Raw genomic sequence first — 15,253 nt, 5'->3', positions numbered from 1 at the left:
GCTTGAGGCTTAAAACCATAAAATATATGTACAAACAGAACCAAATTCTGTCCCTCACCACCTAACTGAAGTTAACAATGACATATAAACACAATTTACTTAATTAAATATTATTTTCTGAATTTCTCAATAACAAACTCTTGGCCTTGGGGTGCCGTGAAAAAAAATTCTGATACTCTAGGGCGCCGTGATTTCAAAAAGTTTGGGAACCACTGACCTAGCGTGTATGGCGCTTTAGAGATGCAAAGCCCTTTTGTTGTCATACTTCCACATTATTTGATTTTGTACTAAACTTCTATTCTTTCTGGGAATTTTAATTTGGATATTGATATATGTAGATGACACCATGGAAAGGTAGTAAGCAATGATGTGTCACTGCTCTGGACACATGGATTTGATTCCAGCTAGTGTTCTGTCTGTGCAGATGTATGTTTCAGTGGGTTGGGTTTGTGTGACGGATGCGGGGATACGGGCTGTGAGATGGCCAGCAAGGGGGTGACTGGAACAAGCCCCTTGTGGGAATAGTCCCTGTTGGTCGGCATGCCAACCGTCGAGCTGTTCACTGTGCGGGATCCCGGCGTCATTATTGTGAGACCGCTGGACACATAACCACATCCCATTTCAGGGACTTCCTCTGGGTGCTCTGCTTTCCTCCCATACTCCAGTAACATACTTGTAGCTTTAATGGCTTTGTCAAAAATGGACCCTAGTGTGAGTGTAACTGTATGTGTGTATGAGGTAGGGAGCTCAGACTAGAAACTACAATACAGCAGGGATTGCTGTGAATAGTCTATGTACAGTGCTGCATAACATTGTAGCGCTATACTATATATATATGTGTGTGATAATAAACCTATGACATATATATATATATATATACTGCTGTAGCTTGTACCTCTATCACTCATCCAAACACTGCTGAAGCTTTCCATGAGGTCAGCTGCATGTGATGTTGTATAGAAAATTTACAATAATTACTGGGGTGTATTCAAAAATTGTCGGAAGCTGCCATCTTGTAGTAAAGACGGCAGCTTCCGACAGGTTTAGGTCAGAAGGGGTTCCGACCTATTCAATAGGGGGCCTTTTTTCCCCGACAAATCGGGAATTCCACTCTTGTCTGAAAGCTGTCGGAATGCTGAAGCCGCCAATCCACATATATTGTCTGAAGCGCAGCCAAACCCAACAGGTTATAGCCCCGTTTCCGACAATGTCAATCCGACTTTAAAAAAGTCGGATTACCGTTGTCGGGACATTGAATACTGACCTGTAGGATCCAACAGGTATTGAATATACCCCTCTCACACGGTCAAAGGGTCGACAGGATTAAATGTTGGCATGGGAAATGTAGATAGAAGAAAAGGTCGACCGGTACAAAAGGTTGACATGGAAATTGTCGACACAAAAAAAGGTCTACACAAATTTTTAAAGCTTTTTGAATGTAATTTTCCCTGTTTCATCATATGTGACCACAATTATTGCAAATGTATACCCTTGCTTTGCTCGCCACCCTTCAAACAAGGTGCCTCACTCTGCTACTGCTGTGCTCAGCACAGGTTACTATTCCCACTCGTAGTTCACATGCATGGTACATCATCTAAAAGTTTAAAAGTACAGTATGTGAAGAAAAAAAAAACCTTGTGTCATCCATATGTGTGTCGACCATTTTCATGTCGACCCTTTGAACCTGCCAACCTCTGTGTCTGTTGACCTTTTACCTGTTGACCTTTTGACCCTGTTGCCCTAATGCATGCCGACCATATGGTGTCGACTTATTGATTATCTAGACACTATCTATACACTGGAAGCCAGCTGCATGAACTATATGTTAGGAATTTGCAGTTACTTACAGTAAGTTAGGTTTGGGATCACAGACAGCACTTGAGTCCTGACTGATTTTATTGTACTATTACTACAGTGTAGTGGTGCTCTGTGTCTTTTTTGTGGTCTGTATATTAAACATGCCTGTGACAGTAGATATATGCATTGCACTTAAGTTCTTTTTAATGACTTATTACTGTGAACTTAAGCCCAGGAGCTTTAACATGTCAACATTTCCAATTTGGTAAAAGAATGTAAACACACGTGTTTTTTCCCCATAAAAATAAAAGCGGAATGTAACAGCAAAGGATTTCTTGGGCTGTTTTAATGGCAATAATATGTAACACATCCCCTGCCTCTAAATGAAACCATAAAATGTCTGGAGCCATTCGTAAGTTTTTCGGAAGCTATGTTGCTTTTTTCCAAGGACGAAGAGTTGGTAAATGATGTACAACATATGTGTAGGTGTGTAATGGGGAGATTGTTTTAAATATGTTAAAGAGCTTTTTGAGATGGAAAGTGGCTCTGTATTGCATGCAGTTGTTTATCCTATGAATGAACTAAACATAATTATTACTATTCACATCTGTAAAAATCTGAAATTAATCTTTAGGTCTCCATCTATTCTCTATCTCACAACAGTATGAATTCAGTGTGATTTTTGATACAAGCCACTTGTCCGGAGATGATGATGTTCTCCAGTTCTTGGTCACTGCACAAAGGTATATACATATCTACTCATCATCTCTGGTTGTCATGTTCTTTTCTAATTACAAACTACCCGTTTGCTGCATTCTACTCTTTGTGATTACTGGTATTATCCCTTATCTAAGAAAATGAAACAGTATTTTCTATGTAATAAGAAACCAGTTATTTTTTTTCCATTTGGTGAACAAATGACTTACTGTACGTTTGACTGAAAACTCTTTGTACTTAAAATAATGGCATTATAGAATTATGTGGATTATATAGTAGCATTATTGGGATTATTTTGACTGTTCTAAGCAGTTGTTTTGTTCAGAAAACCAAATAGATGTGGATAAATTAGTTTGTAACAATGCTTACAAACCGAATGACCAGTCAGGTCAGAATCAATCATAAGATGTGTTTTTTGTTTTCAATTTAAATTAGTGGAATATCAATCACCATGATCATAATAACCATATCAAACTAGCTGTTAAGTAACCGTTTGTATTTGTTAATTGCATCATATATAAATGGTACTGTACATAACTCTTGTAACAATTAATTATTCTTAATGAAATGAGTTTGAAGTGAGGTAAAATATTATATTTAATGAAGTCAGCAGCAGAGTAATCCCAAATATGACATTATGTAATATTAACTTCAACAGCCGTAGACTGGTTTAGTATGAAATACCTACAATCAAAATCCCGAAGGTCAAAATACCGACAACAATTGACTGACGGTCAAAATCCCGACAGGGTCAAAATCCAGATATGGTGAAAATACCGACATTTAAAATACAGACAAGGTCAAAATACCGACATTTAAAATGTCGACAGGTCATATAGTCGACACACGTTTTTCTTTTTTTGTGTGTGTATGTTGACATAGGTCAACATGGACACCGTATAAGTGTACCGTGTCCCCTTGCATGGCTTGCGGCTTCGGGCACGGTGGCTTGCTGCGCTCTGGACACTATTATAGTCCCCATCCAGGTCCACTGGGACGGTAAGGTATGAACAAGTCGGTTTCAGTGAAAAAAATCACGAAAAACTCATGTCGACTTTTTGACCTGGTGACATTTTGAATGTCTGTATTTTGCCCTTGTCGGTATTATAAATGTCTGTATTTTGACCATGTTGGGATTTTGACCATATCGGGATTTTGACCGTCGGTCAATGGTTGTCGGTATTTTAATCTGTTGGGAATTTGTTTCTAGGTATATTGGGCCTAATTCAGATCTGATCGTAGCAGCAACTTTGTTAGCAGATGGGCAAAATCATGTGCAGTGCAGGGGGAAGGGGGGGGGGGGGTGATATAACATGTGTAGAGAGAGTCACATTTGGGTGTGGGGTGTTCAAACTGAAGTCTAAATTGCAGTGTGTAAATAAAGCTGCCACTATTTACCCTGGACAGAAACAATATAACCCACCCAAATGTAACTCTCTCTGCACATGTTATATCTACCCCCACTACAGTGCACATGGTTTTGCCCACCTGCTAACAAAGTTGCTGCTACGATCAGGTCTGAATTAGGGGCATTGACCACATCTCGCCGTAGAGATATGCTCCTGTATGTCATAGCTCCTTTTCATTGAGATGCAATGCTGTCTTCAGGTCAATCTACTAACTAAAAATAGCAAGGGGGGGGGGGTTAAGTTCAAGTCTTAAATACTCACCAAGTGATTGTTAGAAATATAGTCAACACTAGACACGGTATTACATTGTAAGGAACATGCTTCTGGGGAGCATGGCTTTTAGCCATGAGCAAAGAATCACAAAAGAGCTTGTTGGTGGATATGTTATGATCAGTTCAAGTTGAGATCACTGCATCTTGAGTGCTGTAAAAATTGCCATTATTCATCTATAATAAACACAAGGTCAGCACATACTGAAAATGACCTACATTGATGGGTTGTTGGTGCAGCAAGCTATGGCAATGTGTCACCATAGGTGGAGTGTAAAGGGGGGTATTCACGGAGCGACCGCTGCTTAAAATCGAAGCATTCTGACTAGATTGCTTAGATTTTAAGCAGCGATCACTCCGTGTGTACCCCCACAGCGATAGCGATGCGCAGCCCCGCGCATCGCTGTCGCTGGTACTAGATTGGCCTCCCGCTGGGTGAAACGAGCGGCCACCCGTCTCCCCCGGCACACTCAGCACACATCGCATTGTGCTGAGAGGGGGGGGGGGGGGGGAGATGTGTGCTGAGCGGTTCGATCAACACACATCTCTCCCCAAATCGTGCCGTGAAGACCAATCTAGCACCAGCGATAGCGATGCACGGGGCCGCGCATTGCTACCGCTGTGAGGGGTACACACACAGAGTGATCGCTGCTTATAATCTAAGCAGTCTAGTCAGATTGCTTAGATTTTAAGCAGCGATCGCTCCGTGAGTACCCCCCTTTACGCTCCACCTATGGTGACTGCACCTGAACTAAGGGTTCCACAGTCACAAACCAAGTGATTGTGTGACTCTGCCCTTATATCAGTTTCAAACTCCCATCTATTGCCACCTTTCAGGGACTAATACAAAGACATCTGAAGTACAGTATGAATTCTAGGAAGAGTTTAATGAGATGTCCACCTTCTAATTACCATTCCCTCATGCTATTGAGTTTCCATAATAATTGTACTAAACATAGTGCTGACTGAATATATTCATTTGTCATAAACCTGGAAGCTTTCCTCTGCAGCCATGTACTTCACATATTTAATTTCATTACTCTTGAATGCATATTTATATTTATAGCACATGACCCTGTCTATGAATAATGTAACTCATAAACCATTTATCTTTTTGTATTAGTCTAGTATGGTAATAAAATCCATTACAGCTTTTGAGTTGTGAAATGTAGTAAGTTATGTCATGCTAGGAGCTTAAGTATGTTGTATCTTAGAATATTCTGTGTGCAAAATAATTTTCAATCCATTTGCAATAACATTTATAATATATTTTTTATTTATAAGGACTATTGTGAGGATTCTATACTCTTAAGAATTGTATCTAGAGGGTCAAATCAGTTACTGTAGGTGCGAGCTGGGTCCTGCTAGCCGTTCTAACAACTCGCACCACAAATTTAATTTGCAATTCAATTCCAAACTCACATTGCTTTTCAGAAGAAACATTTTTTTTGTTCACAACTCCGTAAACAGGCGAAAAGTTGAGGAAAATCTTTATTATAAGGTAAATATGTTAGGACACAGTTCAGAACCTCTAGTCCCTTTTAATTATACTCCTGGAAAGGCAGAGAGAATCCCGAAAATTGGGTGACGCTCCCAGCCCCCCCGGAAGAGAGGGCAAGTCTCCCGGATCTGGCCTCCACCGCCTGCAACCCCAGTACCCCCCTCTAGCCTCCGCAAAAGTGGGCTGTCCAGGGGAGCCAATGGCACGATTCGCATTGAATTGGGTCATCATAGCCCAGCCCCCACTTTACAACGCCAGTAATATCAGCATGGCAGAGGCTACAATGCCACTATCCCACAATCGCCCCTTATATTAAGCCACGTCCACAAACCACCAGTCGGCATCTATGCTTCTAATGAATGCAATTGGAGGGTTTGGAATAACACAATTTGACCACTAAAGATGTGTCAGTTTCCAGGTGAATTTCTCTAAAAAGCTTAATAATGGGTTAAATGATGTGGGACAGGTACGTGGAGGTGTTGTGTTGATGGGAGACAGGTTTTTGAACTCGCAAATGAAAAGTGTTTATTCCAGTTTTTTATAAAGAGGTATTAAAACACTGAAAACTCACTTTACAGACATTTTTCTGTACTCCAAATTGCTGGAAAGACTTTTACTTGTTGAAAAACACTTGCTATCATTTTTTCACCATATAAACAAGTGTAAACATCAGTCGTTTGTCACCTTTTAAGAACCTCCGGTACTTTCCTCACCCCATTAACAGCCCTTCTGTATGGTCCTGTTATATCAGTTGTTCCTTTTTGGCGTACAGAATGGTTTCCCCACTTTTTCATTCACTTTTCTCAGTTTGATTTTTGGAGATAAGTCACGCAATTGGCATCTCTAATTTAATCTTGCATTTCTCAGGTGCACACATTGCTGCGATGTATGCGGGTTTCATGAAGCAAACTCCCTTTTACAAACTCACTCCTAATTGAATTAACCCATAGGTGTTTGTGCAATATTGCGTTTTGCAAAATGTATCTGCACATACATAAATGTACACTAGTCACACTTCTAACCCTGTTTTGCTGTGAGAGCAGGTCACGTTACCTTTGCAAATGGAGATCTGAAACTGTGGACTTAGCGGGTTATTCAGAGTTGTTAGCAAACCATAAAAGTTAGCAATTGGGCAAAACCATGGGGGTCATTCCGAGTTGTTCGCTCGTTGCCAATTTTTGCTATGCTGCGATTTGTTGCAAATTGCGCATGTGCAAGGCACGCAGGGCGCATGCGCTTAGTTATTTAACACAAAACTTTGCTGTGGATCCTACGGCACTTTTCAGTTGCACTGCTGTTCGGTAAATGATTGACAGGAAAGGGGCGTTTCTGGGCGGCAACTCAGCGTTTTCCCGGCGTTTGCAAAAAAATGCAGATGTGTCAGGGAAAAACGCAGGAGTGTCTGGAGAAACGTGGGAGTGGCTGGCCGAACGCAGGGTGTGTTTGTGATGTCAAACCAGGAACTAAACGGATTGAGCTGATCGCAATCTGTGAGTAGGTCCGGAGCTACTCAGAAACGGCTAAGAATTATTTAGTAGCAGTTTTTCTAATTTTGCGTTCGCTATTCTGCTAAGCTAAGATACACTCCCAGAGGGCGGCGGCCTAGCGTGTGCAATGCTGCTAAAAGCAGCTAGCGAGCGAACAACTCGGAATGAGGGCCCATGTGCACTGCAGGTGGGACAGATGTAACATGTGCAGAGAGAGTTAGATTTGGGTGGATTATTTTGTTTCTATGCAGGGTAAATGCTGGCTGCTTTATTTTTAAACTGCTATTTAGATTTCAGTTTGAACACACCCCACCCAAATCTAATCTCTCTCTGCACATGTTACATCTGCCCCACCTGCAGTGCACATGGTTTTGCCCATTAGGATTATTTTTTCGGTTTGTTAACAAACCTGAATAACCCCCAAAGAGCATGCCCTGTGTATGTGCAGTCTTTTACATGTGTCTGAGTATTGTGTAGGTCCCTATTACATAGGATAATCATTTGCTCTGAATGTATTCCAGCTCTATTTATACTTCTAGTGGGTGTACTTGATATGGAAAAGCTGCTGAAAGATATTTAATGGCTCTTTCATTATATTTTCCCCCACAGCGGAAACATTGAGCGGGCAGAGTCTTTGCATGACAACACCCTCACTCTGGCTGTGCCTCTAAAGCATGAAGTGGACTCATCAGTAACAGGGTAAGCGACCAATTGCTGTCATACAGAAATAGGAGGAACTGTACCATTTTCCTCCCAATGGAAAATCACATTCTTTTTATGTTTTTATATGATCCTTTCCGGCACAAGCTTTCATCTAGTCTCTGGTTCTCAGGCTATAAAAACAGGATATACTGCTTTTATCTCCAGTGCTGTGTTTCCTTTTTCCTACAAGAATAAAAGACATCCACAGTATTTTGTTGTATTTAAAATTTCTATCGATGTTAACCTCTGTTTTTGTACTGCTGTAATTCAACACAACTAGTAACAAAGGAAAGACCTGATGTATAGCTTTCCATTGACCATGCTGACAAGTGTGCCACCACTTTAAGCCGCTTCTTTTTCATGTTGGTTGTTTTTGGAGGATGAGTGCAAGGTATTCTTATACAGATGCACTCCCTTCCCACCACCACCTCCCTTCCCGCACACACCTTTGGATTGGATTATTTTATTTTTTTTACTTTATTTCCTTTCAAATGATCACTGCTTTATACTGTATGTAATGTATTCTGTAAATTAGTATGATGAAGTATTTCATTTTCTCTATCGTCCTAGTGGATGCTGGGGTTCCTGAAAGGACCATGGGGAATAGCGGCTCCGCAGGAGACAGGGCACAAAAAGTAAAGCTTTAGGATCAGGTGGTGTGCACTGGCTCCTCCCCCTATGACCCTCCTCCAAGCCTCAGTTAGATTTTTGTGCCCGGCCGAGAAGGGTGCAATCTAGGTGGCTCTCCTAAAGAGCTGCTTAGAAAAGTTTAGCTTAGGTTTTTTATTTTACAGTGAGTCCTGCTGGCAACAGGATCACTGCAACGAGGGACTTAGGGGAGAAGAAGTGAACTCACCTGCGTGCAGGATGGATTGGCTTCTTGGCTACTGGACATTAGCTCCAGAGGGACGATCACAGGTACAGCCTGGATGGTCACCGGAGCCTCGCCGCCGGCCCCCTTGCAGATGCTGAAACGAGAAGAGGTCCAGAATCGGCGGCAGAAGACTCCTCAGTCTTCTTAAGGTAGCGCACAGCACTGCAGCTGTGCGCCATTTTCCTCTCAGCACACTTCACACGGCAGTCACTGAGGGTGCAGGGCGCTGGGAGGGGGGCGCCCTGGGAGGCAAATGAAAACCTTTTTTGGCTAAAAATACCTCACATATAGCCTCCGGGGGCTATATGGAGATATTTAACCCCTGCCAGAATCCGTTAAGAGCGGGAGACGAGGCCGCCGAAAAAGGGGCGGGGCCTATCTCCTCAGCACACAGCGCCATTTTCCCTCACAGAAAGGCTGGAGGGAAGGCTCCCAGGCTCTCCCCTGCACTGCACTACAGAAACAGGGTTAAAACAGAGAGGGGGGGCACTAATTTGGCGTTAGAATTATATAAAAAAGATGCTATAAGGGAAAACACTTATATAAGGTTGTCCCTATATAATTATAGCGTTTTTGGTGTGTGCTGGCAAACTCTCCCTCTGTCTCTCCAAAGGGCTAGTAGGTCCTGTCCTCTATCAGAGCATTCCCTGTGTGTGTGCTGTGTGTCGGTACGTGTGTGTCGACATGTATGAGGACGATGTTGGTGAGGAGGCAGAGCAATTGCCTGTAATGGTGATGTCACTCTCTAGGGAGTCGACACCGGAATGGATGGCTTATTTAGGGAATTACGTGATAATGTCAACACGCGCCAAGGTCGGTTGACGACATGAGACGGCCGACAAACAATTAGTACCGGTCCAGACGTCTCAAAAACACCGTCAGGGGTTTTAAAAAACGTATTCCTTATTAGGGCCACACGTTAAGGGCAATGAAGGAGGTGTTACATATTTCTGATACTACAAGTACCACAAAAGAGGGTATTATGTGGGATGTGAAAAAACTACCGTAGTTTTTCCTGAATCAGATCAATTAAATGAAGTGTGTGATGATGCGTGGGTTCCCCCCGATAGAAAATATGGGCGGTATACCCTTTCCCGCCAGAAGTTAGGGCGCGTTGGGAAACACCCCTTAGGGTGGATAAGGCGCTCACACGCTTATCAGAACAAGTGGCGGTACCGTCTATAGATAGGGCCGTCCTCAAGGAGCCAGCTGACAGGAGGCTGGAAAAATATCATAAAAAGTATATACACACATACTGGTGTTATACTGCGACCAGCGATCGCCTCAGCCTGGATGTGCAGAGCTGGGGTGGCTTGGTCGGATTCCCTGACTAAAAATATTGATACCCTTGACAGGGACAGTATTTTATTGACTATAGAGCATTTAAAGGATGTATTTCTATATATGCGAGATGCACAGAGGGATATTTGCACTCTGGCATCAAGAGTAAGTGCGATGTCCATATCTGCCAGAAGATGTTTATGGACACGACAGTGGTCAGGTGATGCAGATTCCAAACGGCACAAAGGTGTATTGCCGTATAAAGGAAGAGGAGTTATTTGGGGTCGGTCCATCGGACCTGGTGGCCACGGCAACTGCTGGAAAATCCACCGTTTTTACCCTAAGTCACATCTCTGCAGAAAAAGACACCGTCTTTTCAGCTTCAGTCCTTTCGTCCCTATAAGAGTCATATCTGCCCAGGGATAGAGGAAAGGGAAGAAGACTGCAGCAGGCAGCCCATTCCCAGGAACAGAAGCGTTCCAACCCTTCTGACAAGCTCTCAGCATGACGCTGAGACCGTACAGGACCCCTGGATCCTACAAGTAGTATCCCAGGGGTACAGTTTGGAATGTCGAGACGTTTCCCCTGCGCAGGCTCCTGAAGGCTGCTTTACCAAGGTCTCCCTCCGACAAGGAGGCAGTATGGAAAAAAAAAAAAAAATTCACGAGCTGTATTCCCAGCAGGTGATAATTAAATTACCCCTCCTACAACAAGAAAAGGGGTATTATTCCACACTATATTGTGGTACTGAAGCCAGAAGGCTAGGTGAGACCTATTCTAAATCTAAAAAAATTTGAACACTTACAAAGGTTCAAATCAAGATGGAGTCACTCAGAGCAGTGATAACGAACCGGGAAGAAGGGGACTATCTGGTGTCCCGAGACATCAGGGATGCTTACCTCCATGTCCCAAATTTGCCCTTATCACTAAGGGTACCTCAGGTTCGTGGTACAGAACTGTCACTATCAGTTTCAGACGCTGCCGTTTGGATTGTCTACGGCACCCCGGGTCTTTACCAAGGTAATGGCCGAAATGATGGTTCTTCTTCGAAGAAAAGGCGTCTTAATTATCCCTTACTTGGACGATCTCCTGATAAGGGCAAAGTCCAGGGAACAGTTGGAGGTCGGAGTAGCACTATCTCGGATACTGTTACAACAGCAGGGGTGGATTCTAAAGATTCCAAAATCGCAGCTGATCCCGACAACAAGTCTCCTGTGCTTAGGGTTGATTCTGGACACAGTCCAGAAAAAGGTGTTTCTCCCGGAAGAGAAAGCCAGGGAGTTATCCGAGCTAGTCAGGAACCTCCTAAAATCAGTGCTTCATTGCACAAGGGCCATGGTAAAAAAATGGTGACTTCCTTCGAAGCAATTCCAGTCGGCAGATTTCATGTAAGAACTTTTCAGTGGGATCTGCTGGACAAATGGTCCGGATCGCATCTTCAGATGCATCAGCGGATAACCCTATATCCAAGGACAAGGGTGTCTCTCCTGTGGTGGTTACAGAGTGCTCATCTTCTAGAGGGCCGCAGATTCGGCATTCAGTTTTGGATGTTGGTGACCACGGAGGCCAGCCCGAGAGGCTGGGGAGCAGTCACACAAGGAAAAAATTTCCAGGGAGTGTGATCAAGTCTGGAGATTTTTCTCCACATAAATATAGCTAAGGGTAAATTTATAATGCTCTAAGCTTAGCAAGACCTCTGCTTCAAGGTCAGCCGGTATTGATCCAGTGGGATAAAACATCACGGCAGTCGCCCACGTAAATAGACAGGGCGGCACAAGAAGCAGGAGGGCAGTGGCAAAAACTGCAAGGACTTTTCGCTGGGCGGAAAATCATGTGATAGCACTGTCAGCAGTGTTTCATTCCGGGAATGGAAACTGGGAAGCAGACTTCCTCAGTAGGCACGACCTCCACCCGGCAGAGTGGGAACTTCATGGGGAAGTTTTCCACATAATTGTAAACCGTTGGGAATTACCAAAGGTGGACATGATGGCGTCCCGTCTGAACAAAAAACGGGACAGGTATTGCGCCAGGTTAAGAGACCCTCAGGCAATAGCTGTGGACGTTCTGGTAACACCGTGGGTGTACCAGTCGGTGTATGTGTTCCATCCTCTGCTTTTCATACCTAAGGTACTGAGAATTATAAGACGTAGAGGAGTAAGAACTATACTCATGGCTCCGGATTGGCCAAGAAGGACTTGGTACCCGGAACTTCAAGAGATGCTCACAGAGGACTTATGGCCTCTGCCGCTAAGAAGGGACTTGTTTCAGCAAGTACCATGTCTGTTCCATGACTTACCGCAGCTGCGTTTGACGGCATGGCGGTGGAACGCCGGATCCTAAGGGAAAAGGCATTCAGGAAGAGGTCATTCCTACCCTGGTCAAAGCCAGAAAGGAGGTGACCGCACAACATTATCACCACATGTGGCGAAAATATGTTGCGTGGTGTGAGGCCAGGAAGGCCCCACGAAGAAATTTCAACTCGGTCGATTCCTGCATTTCTTGCAAACAGGAGTGTCTATGAGCCTCAAATTGGGGTCCATTAAGGTTCAAATTTCGGCCCTGTCGATTTTTCTTCCAGAAAGAAGTGGCTTCAGTTCCTGAAGTCCAGAAGTTTGTCAAGGGAGTATTGCATATACAACCCCCTTTTGTGCCTCCAGTGGCACTGTGGAATCTCAACGTAGTTCTGGGATTCCTCAAAACACATTGGTTTAAAACCAGTCAAATCTGTGGATTTGAAGCATCTCACATGAAAAGTGAACATGCTCTTGGACCTGGCCTGGACCAGGCGAGTGTCAAATTGGTGGTTTTTTTTCTCAAAAAAAGCCCATATCTGTTTGTCCATTCGGACAGGGCAGAGCTGCGGACTCGTCCCCAGTTCTCTCCCTAAGGTGGTGTCAGTGTTTCACCTAAACCAGCTTATTGTGGTGTCTTGCGCCTACTAGGGACTTGGAGGACTCCAAGTTGCTAGATGTGGTCAGGGCCCTGAAAATATAGGTTCCAGGACGGCTGGAGTCAGGAAAACTGACTTGCTGTTATCCTGTATGCACCCAACAAACTGGGTGCTCTTGCTTTTAAGCAGACTTTTGCTAGTTGGATGTGTAATACAATTCAGCTTGCACATTCTGTGGCAGGCCTGCCACAGCCAAAATATGTAAATGCCCATTCCACAAGGAAGGTGGGCTCATCTTGGGCGGCTGCCCGAGGGGTCTCGGCTTTACAACTTTGCCGAGCGGTTATTTAGTCAGGGGCAAACACGTTTGTAAAATCCTACAAATTTGATACCCTGGCTAAGGAGGACCTGGAGTTCTCTCATTCGGTGCTGCAGAGTCATCCGCACTCTCCCGCCCGTTTGGGAGCTTTGGTATAATCCCCATGGTCCTTTCAGGAACCCCAGCATCCACTAGGACGATAGAGAAAATAAGAATTTACTTACCGATAATTCTATTTCTCGGAGTCCGTAGTGGATGCTGGGCGCCCATCCCAAGTGCGGATTATCTGCATTACTTGTACATAGTTACAAAAATCGGGTTATTATTGTTGTGAGCCATCTTTTCAGAGGCTCCGCTGTTATCATACTGTTAACTGGGTTCAGATCACAGGTTGTACAGTGTGATTGGTGTGGCTGGTATGAGTCTTACCCGGGATTCATAAATCCTTCCTTATTGTGTACGCTCGTCCGGGCACAGTACCTAACTGAGGCTTGGAGGAGGGTCATAGGGGGAGGAGCCAGTGCACACCACCTGATCCTAAAGCTTTACTTTTTGTGCCCTGTCTCCTGCGGAGCCGCTATTCCCCATGGTCCTTTCAGGAACCCCAGCATCCACTACGGACTCCGAGAAATAGAATTATCGGTAAGTAAATTCTTATTATCTTGCATACAGTTTGATACCTAATGTATAGAAGCATCTGAAGGTGTAACTACGGTAGTAGCCAGGATGTAAGTGACCCGCAGCTGGCGGTGGGGGTGGGCCAGTTTATACCTGTGATAGCCCTGACTGTATATGTGTTGACCATCTTACAAACTTTTGCCCAGAATTATATTGTTACACCCATCAGAGCATCTTCCCTATGTATTAATTTATGCTTATGTGCGTTGTGCTACTCTTATTTGGATTTTATGATGAATTGTTCCTAAAGGTCCTCCTTATTTGGGGTACACAGGCATACAATAATCTTTTGATTTCATCCCATTCTTTCAATATTGTTTGAGTGTGTATGCACTTTCGATCGTGTTTTGATGGAAGCTATCCAAAGATAGCATCTATGAACGGTTTCATTTTCATCCCATTTGACTTTGTCCGGTTGAAGCGATAGTGCTGTGCAAATGCACATTCGAACCATTCTTGCAACTGTTCCTACGAGTGTGCGCGAAATCAGTGCTGCCTTTGTGGGCGTGCATAATTAAAGTCAGCTTGAGAAGCAAGCTACGACATGCGCTCCATCATGTAAACTTTCGTCCTGTTTTCGCTTGTTTGGCACATTTTCTTGTGCCCATACAAGTCTTTCCCTATTGGTCTCGTATAAGCAGCCAATCCTTATTCCAGCAACTGCATGTTGTTTACCGTTTTTCCTCCTAGTATCTTGCAGCATTCTTACTAAAGCAGCAAGAATGCAAGCACGAGCTTTCCTTTTTTTTGATGCTCAAACTTGAAATGAACGAACGTACTCAATTCTCACCACTTGTACAGGAAAATGGCGAGGCATAACTGGGAAGCTTGTTTTGTTCACCATTAGTGGCAGATTTTACCTATGGGCTGCAGGACGGCAGCCCCCCCCCCTAGTAAAATCCTCCACCTCAGGCTACACTGTGACTGGCAGTGACTTCCTTTTGGAAGTCCTACCTGCCAGTAAACCCACAGGACAGGCAGCCCCATTGTGAGGTGTTTCCTTCCTCTGGGACTGCCAGACCGGGCTGCGATTATCAGAAAACTGGGTTCCTATTGGAAGCCACTCCCTGCCTTTCAGCCCTAGCCAGCTGTTATGGGCTCAGCCAATGCAGTCCATAGAAACCAGGGTTTTGTGCATGCGCAGTACCATTACTGCGCTGGTCCCAGCACCTGTCAGCTACATTGTACAGGTGCCGGGACCTGTCTGGCGGCGGGAGCAGGTGGTAGGGACCAGGCAGCACGACCAGCGGCAGCCTCCCTTCTCAATCCAAGTAGAAGCTACCGCTGGTCACCATAATCATGCCCTCTTCCCTCCCTACCCATTATGGA

The 15,253-nt window shown here is 44.2% G+C and overlaps 1 protein-coding gene across 1 annotated transcript in view; it reads left to right on the top strand.

Moving 5' to 3' along the window:
• ITGA9 (integrin subunit alpha 9) overlaps nt 1–15,253 on the top strand; it is an 838,556-nt gene that overhangs the window by 640,711 nt on the left and 182,592 nt on the right. Inside the window, exons 20-21 of the mRNA XM_063922573.1 lie at nt 2,461–2,540; nt 7,790–7,879. Coding sequence (XP_063778643.1) covers nt 2,461–2,540; nt 7,790–7,879 — 170 coding nt within the window. The remainder of the gene's footprint in view (nt 1–2,460; nt 2,541–7,789; nt 7,880–15,253) is intronic.

Source organism: Pseudophryne corroboree, chromosome 5 (assembly GCF_028390025.1).
Source record: "Pseudophryne corroboree isolate aPseCor3 chromosome 5, aPseCor3.hap2, whole genome shotgun sequence".
Classification (NCBI taxonomy): Eukaryota; Metazoa; Chordata; class Amphibia; order Anura; family Myobatrachidae; genus Pseudophryne; species Pseudophryne corroboree.
This window is presented reverse-complemented; position numbering and strand designations above follow the sequence as displayed.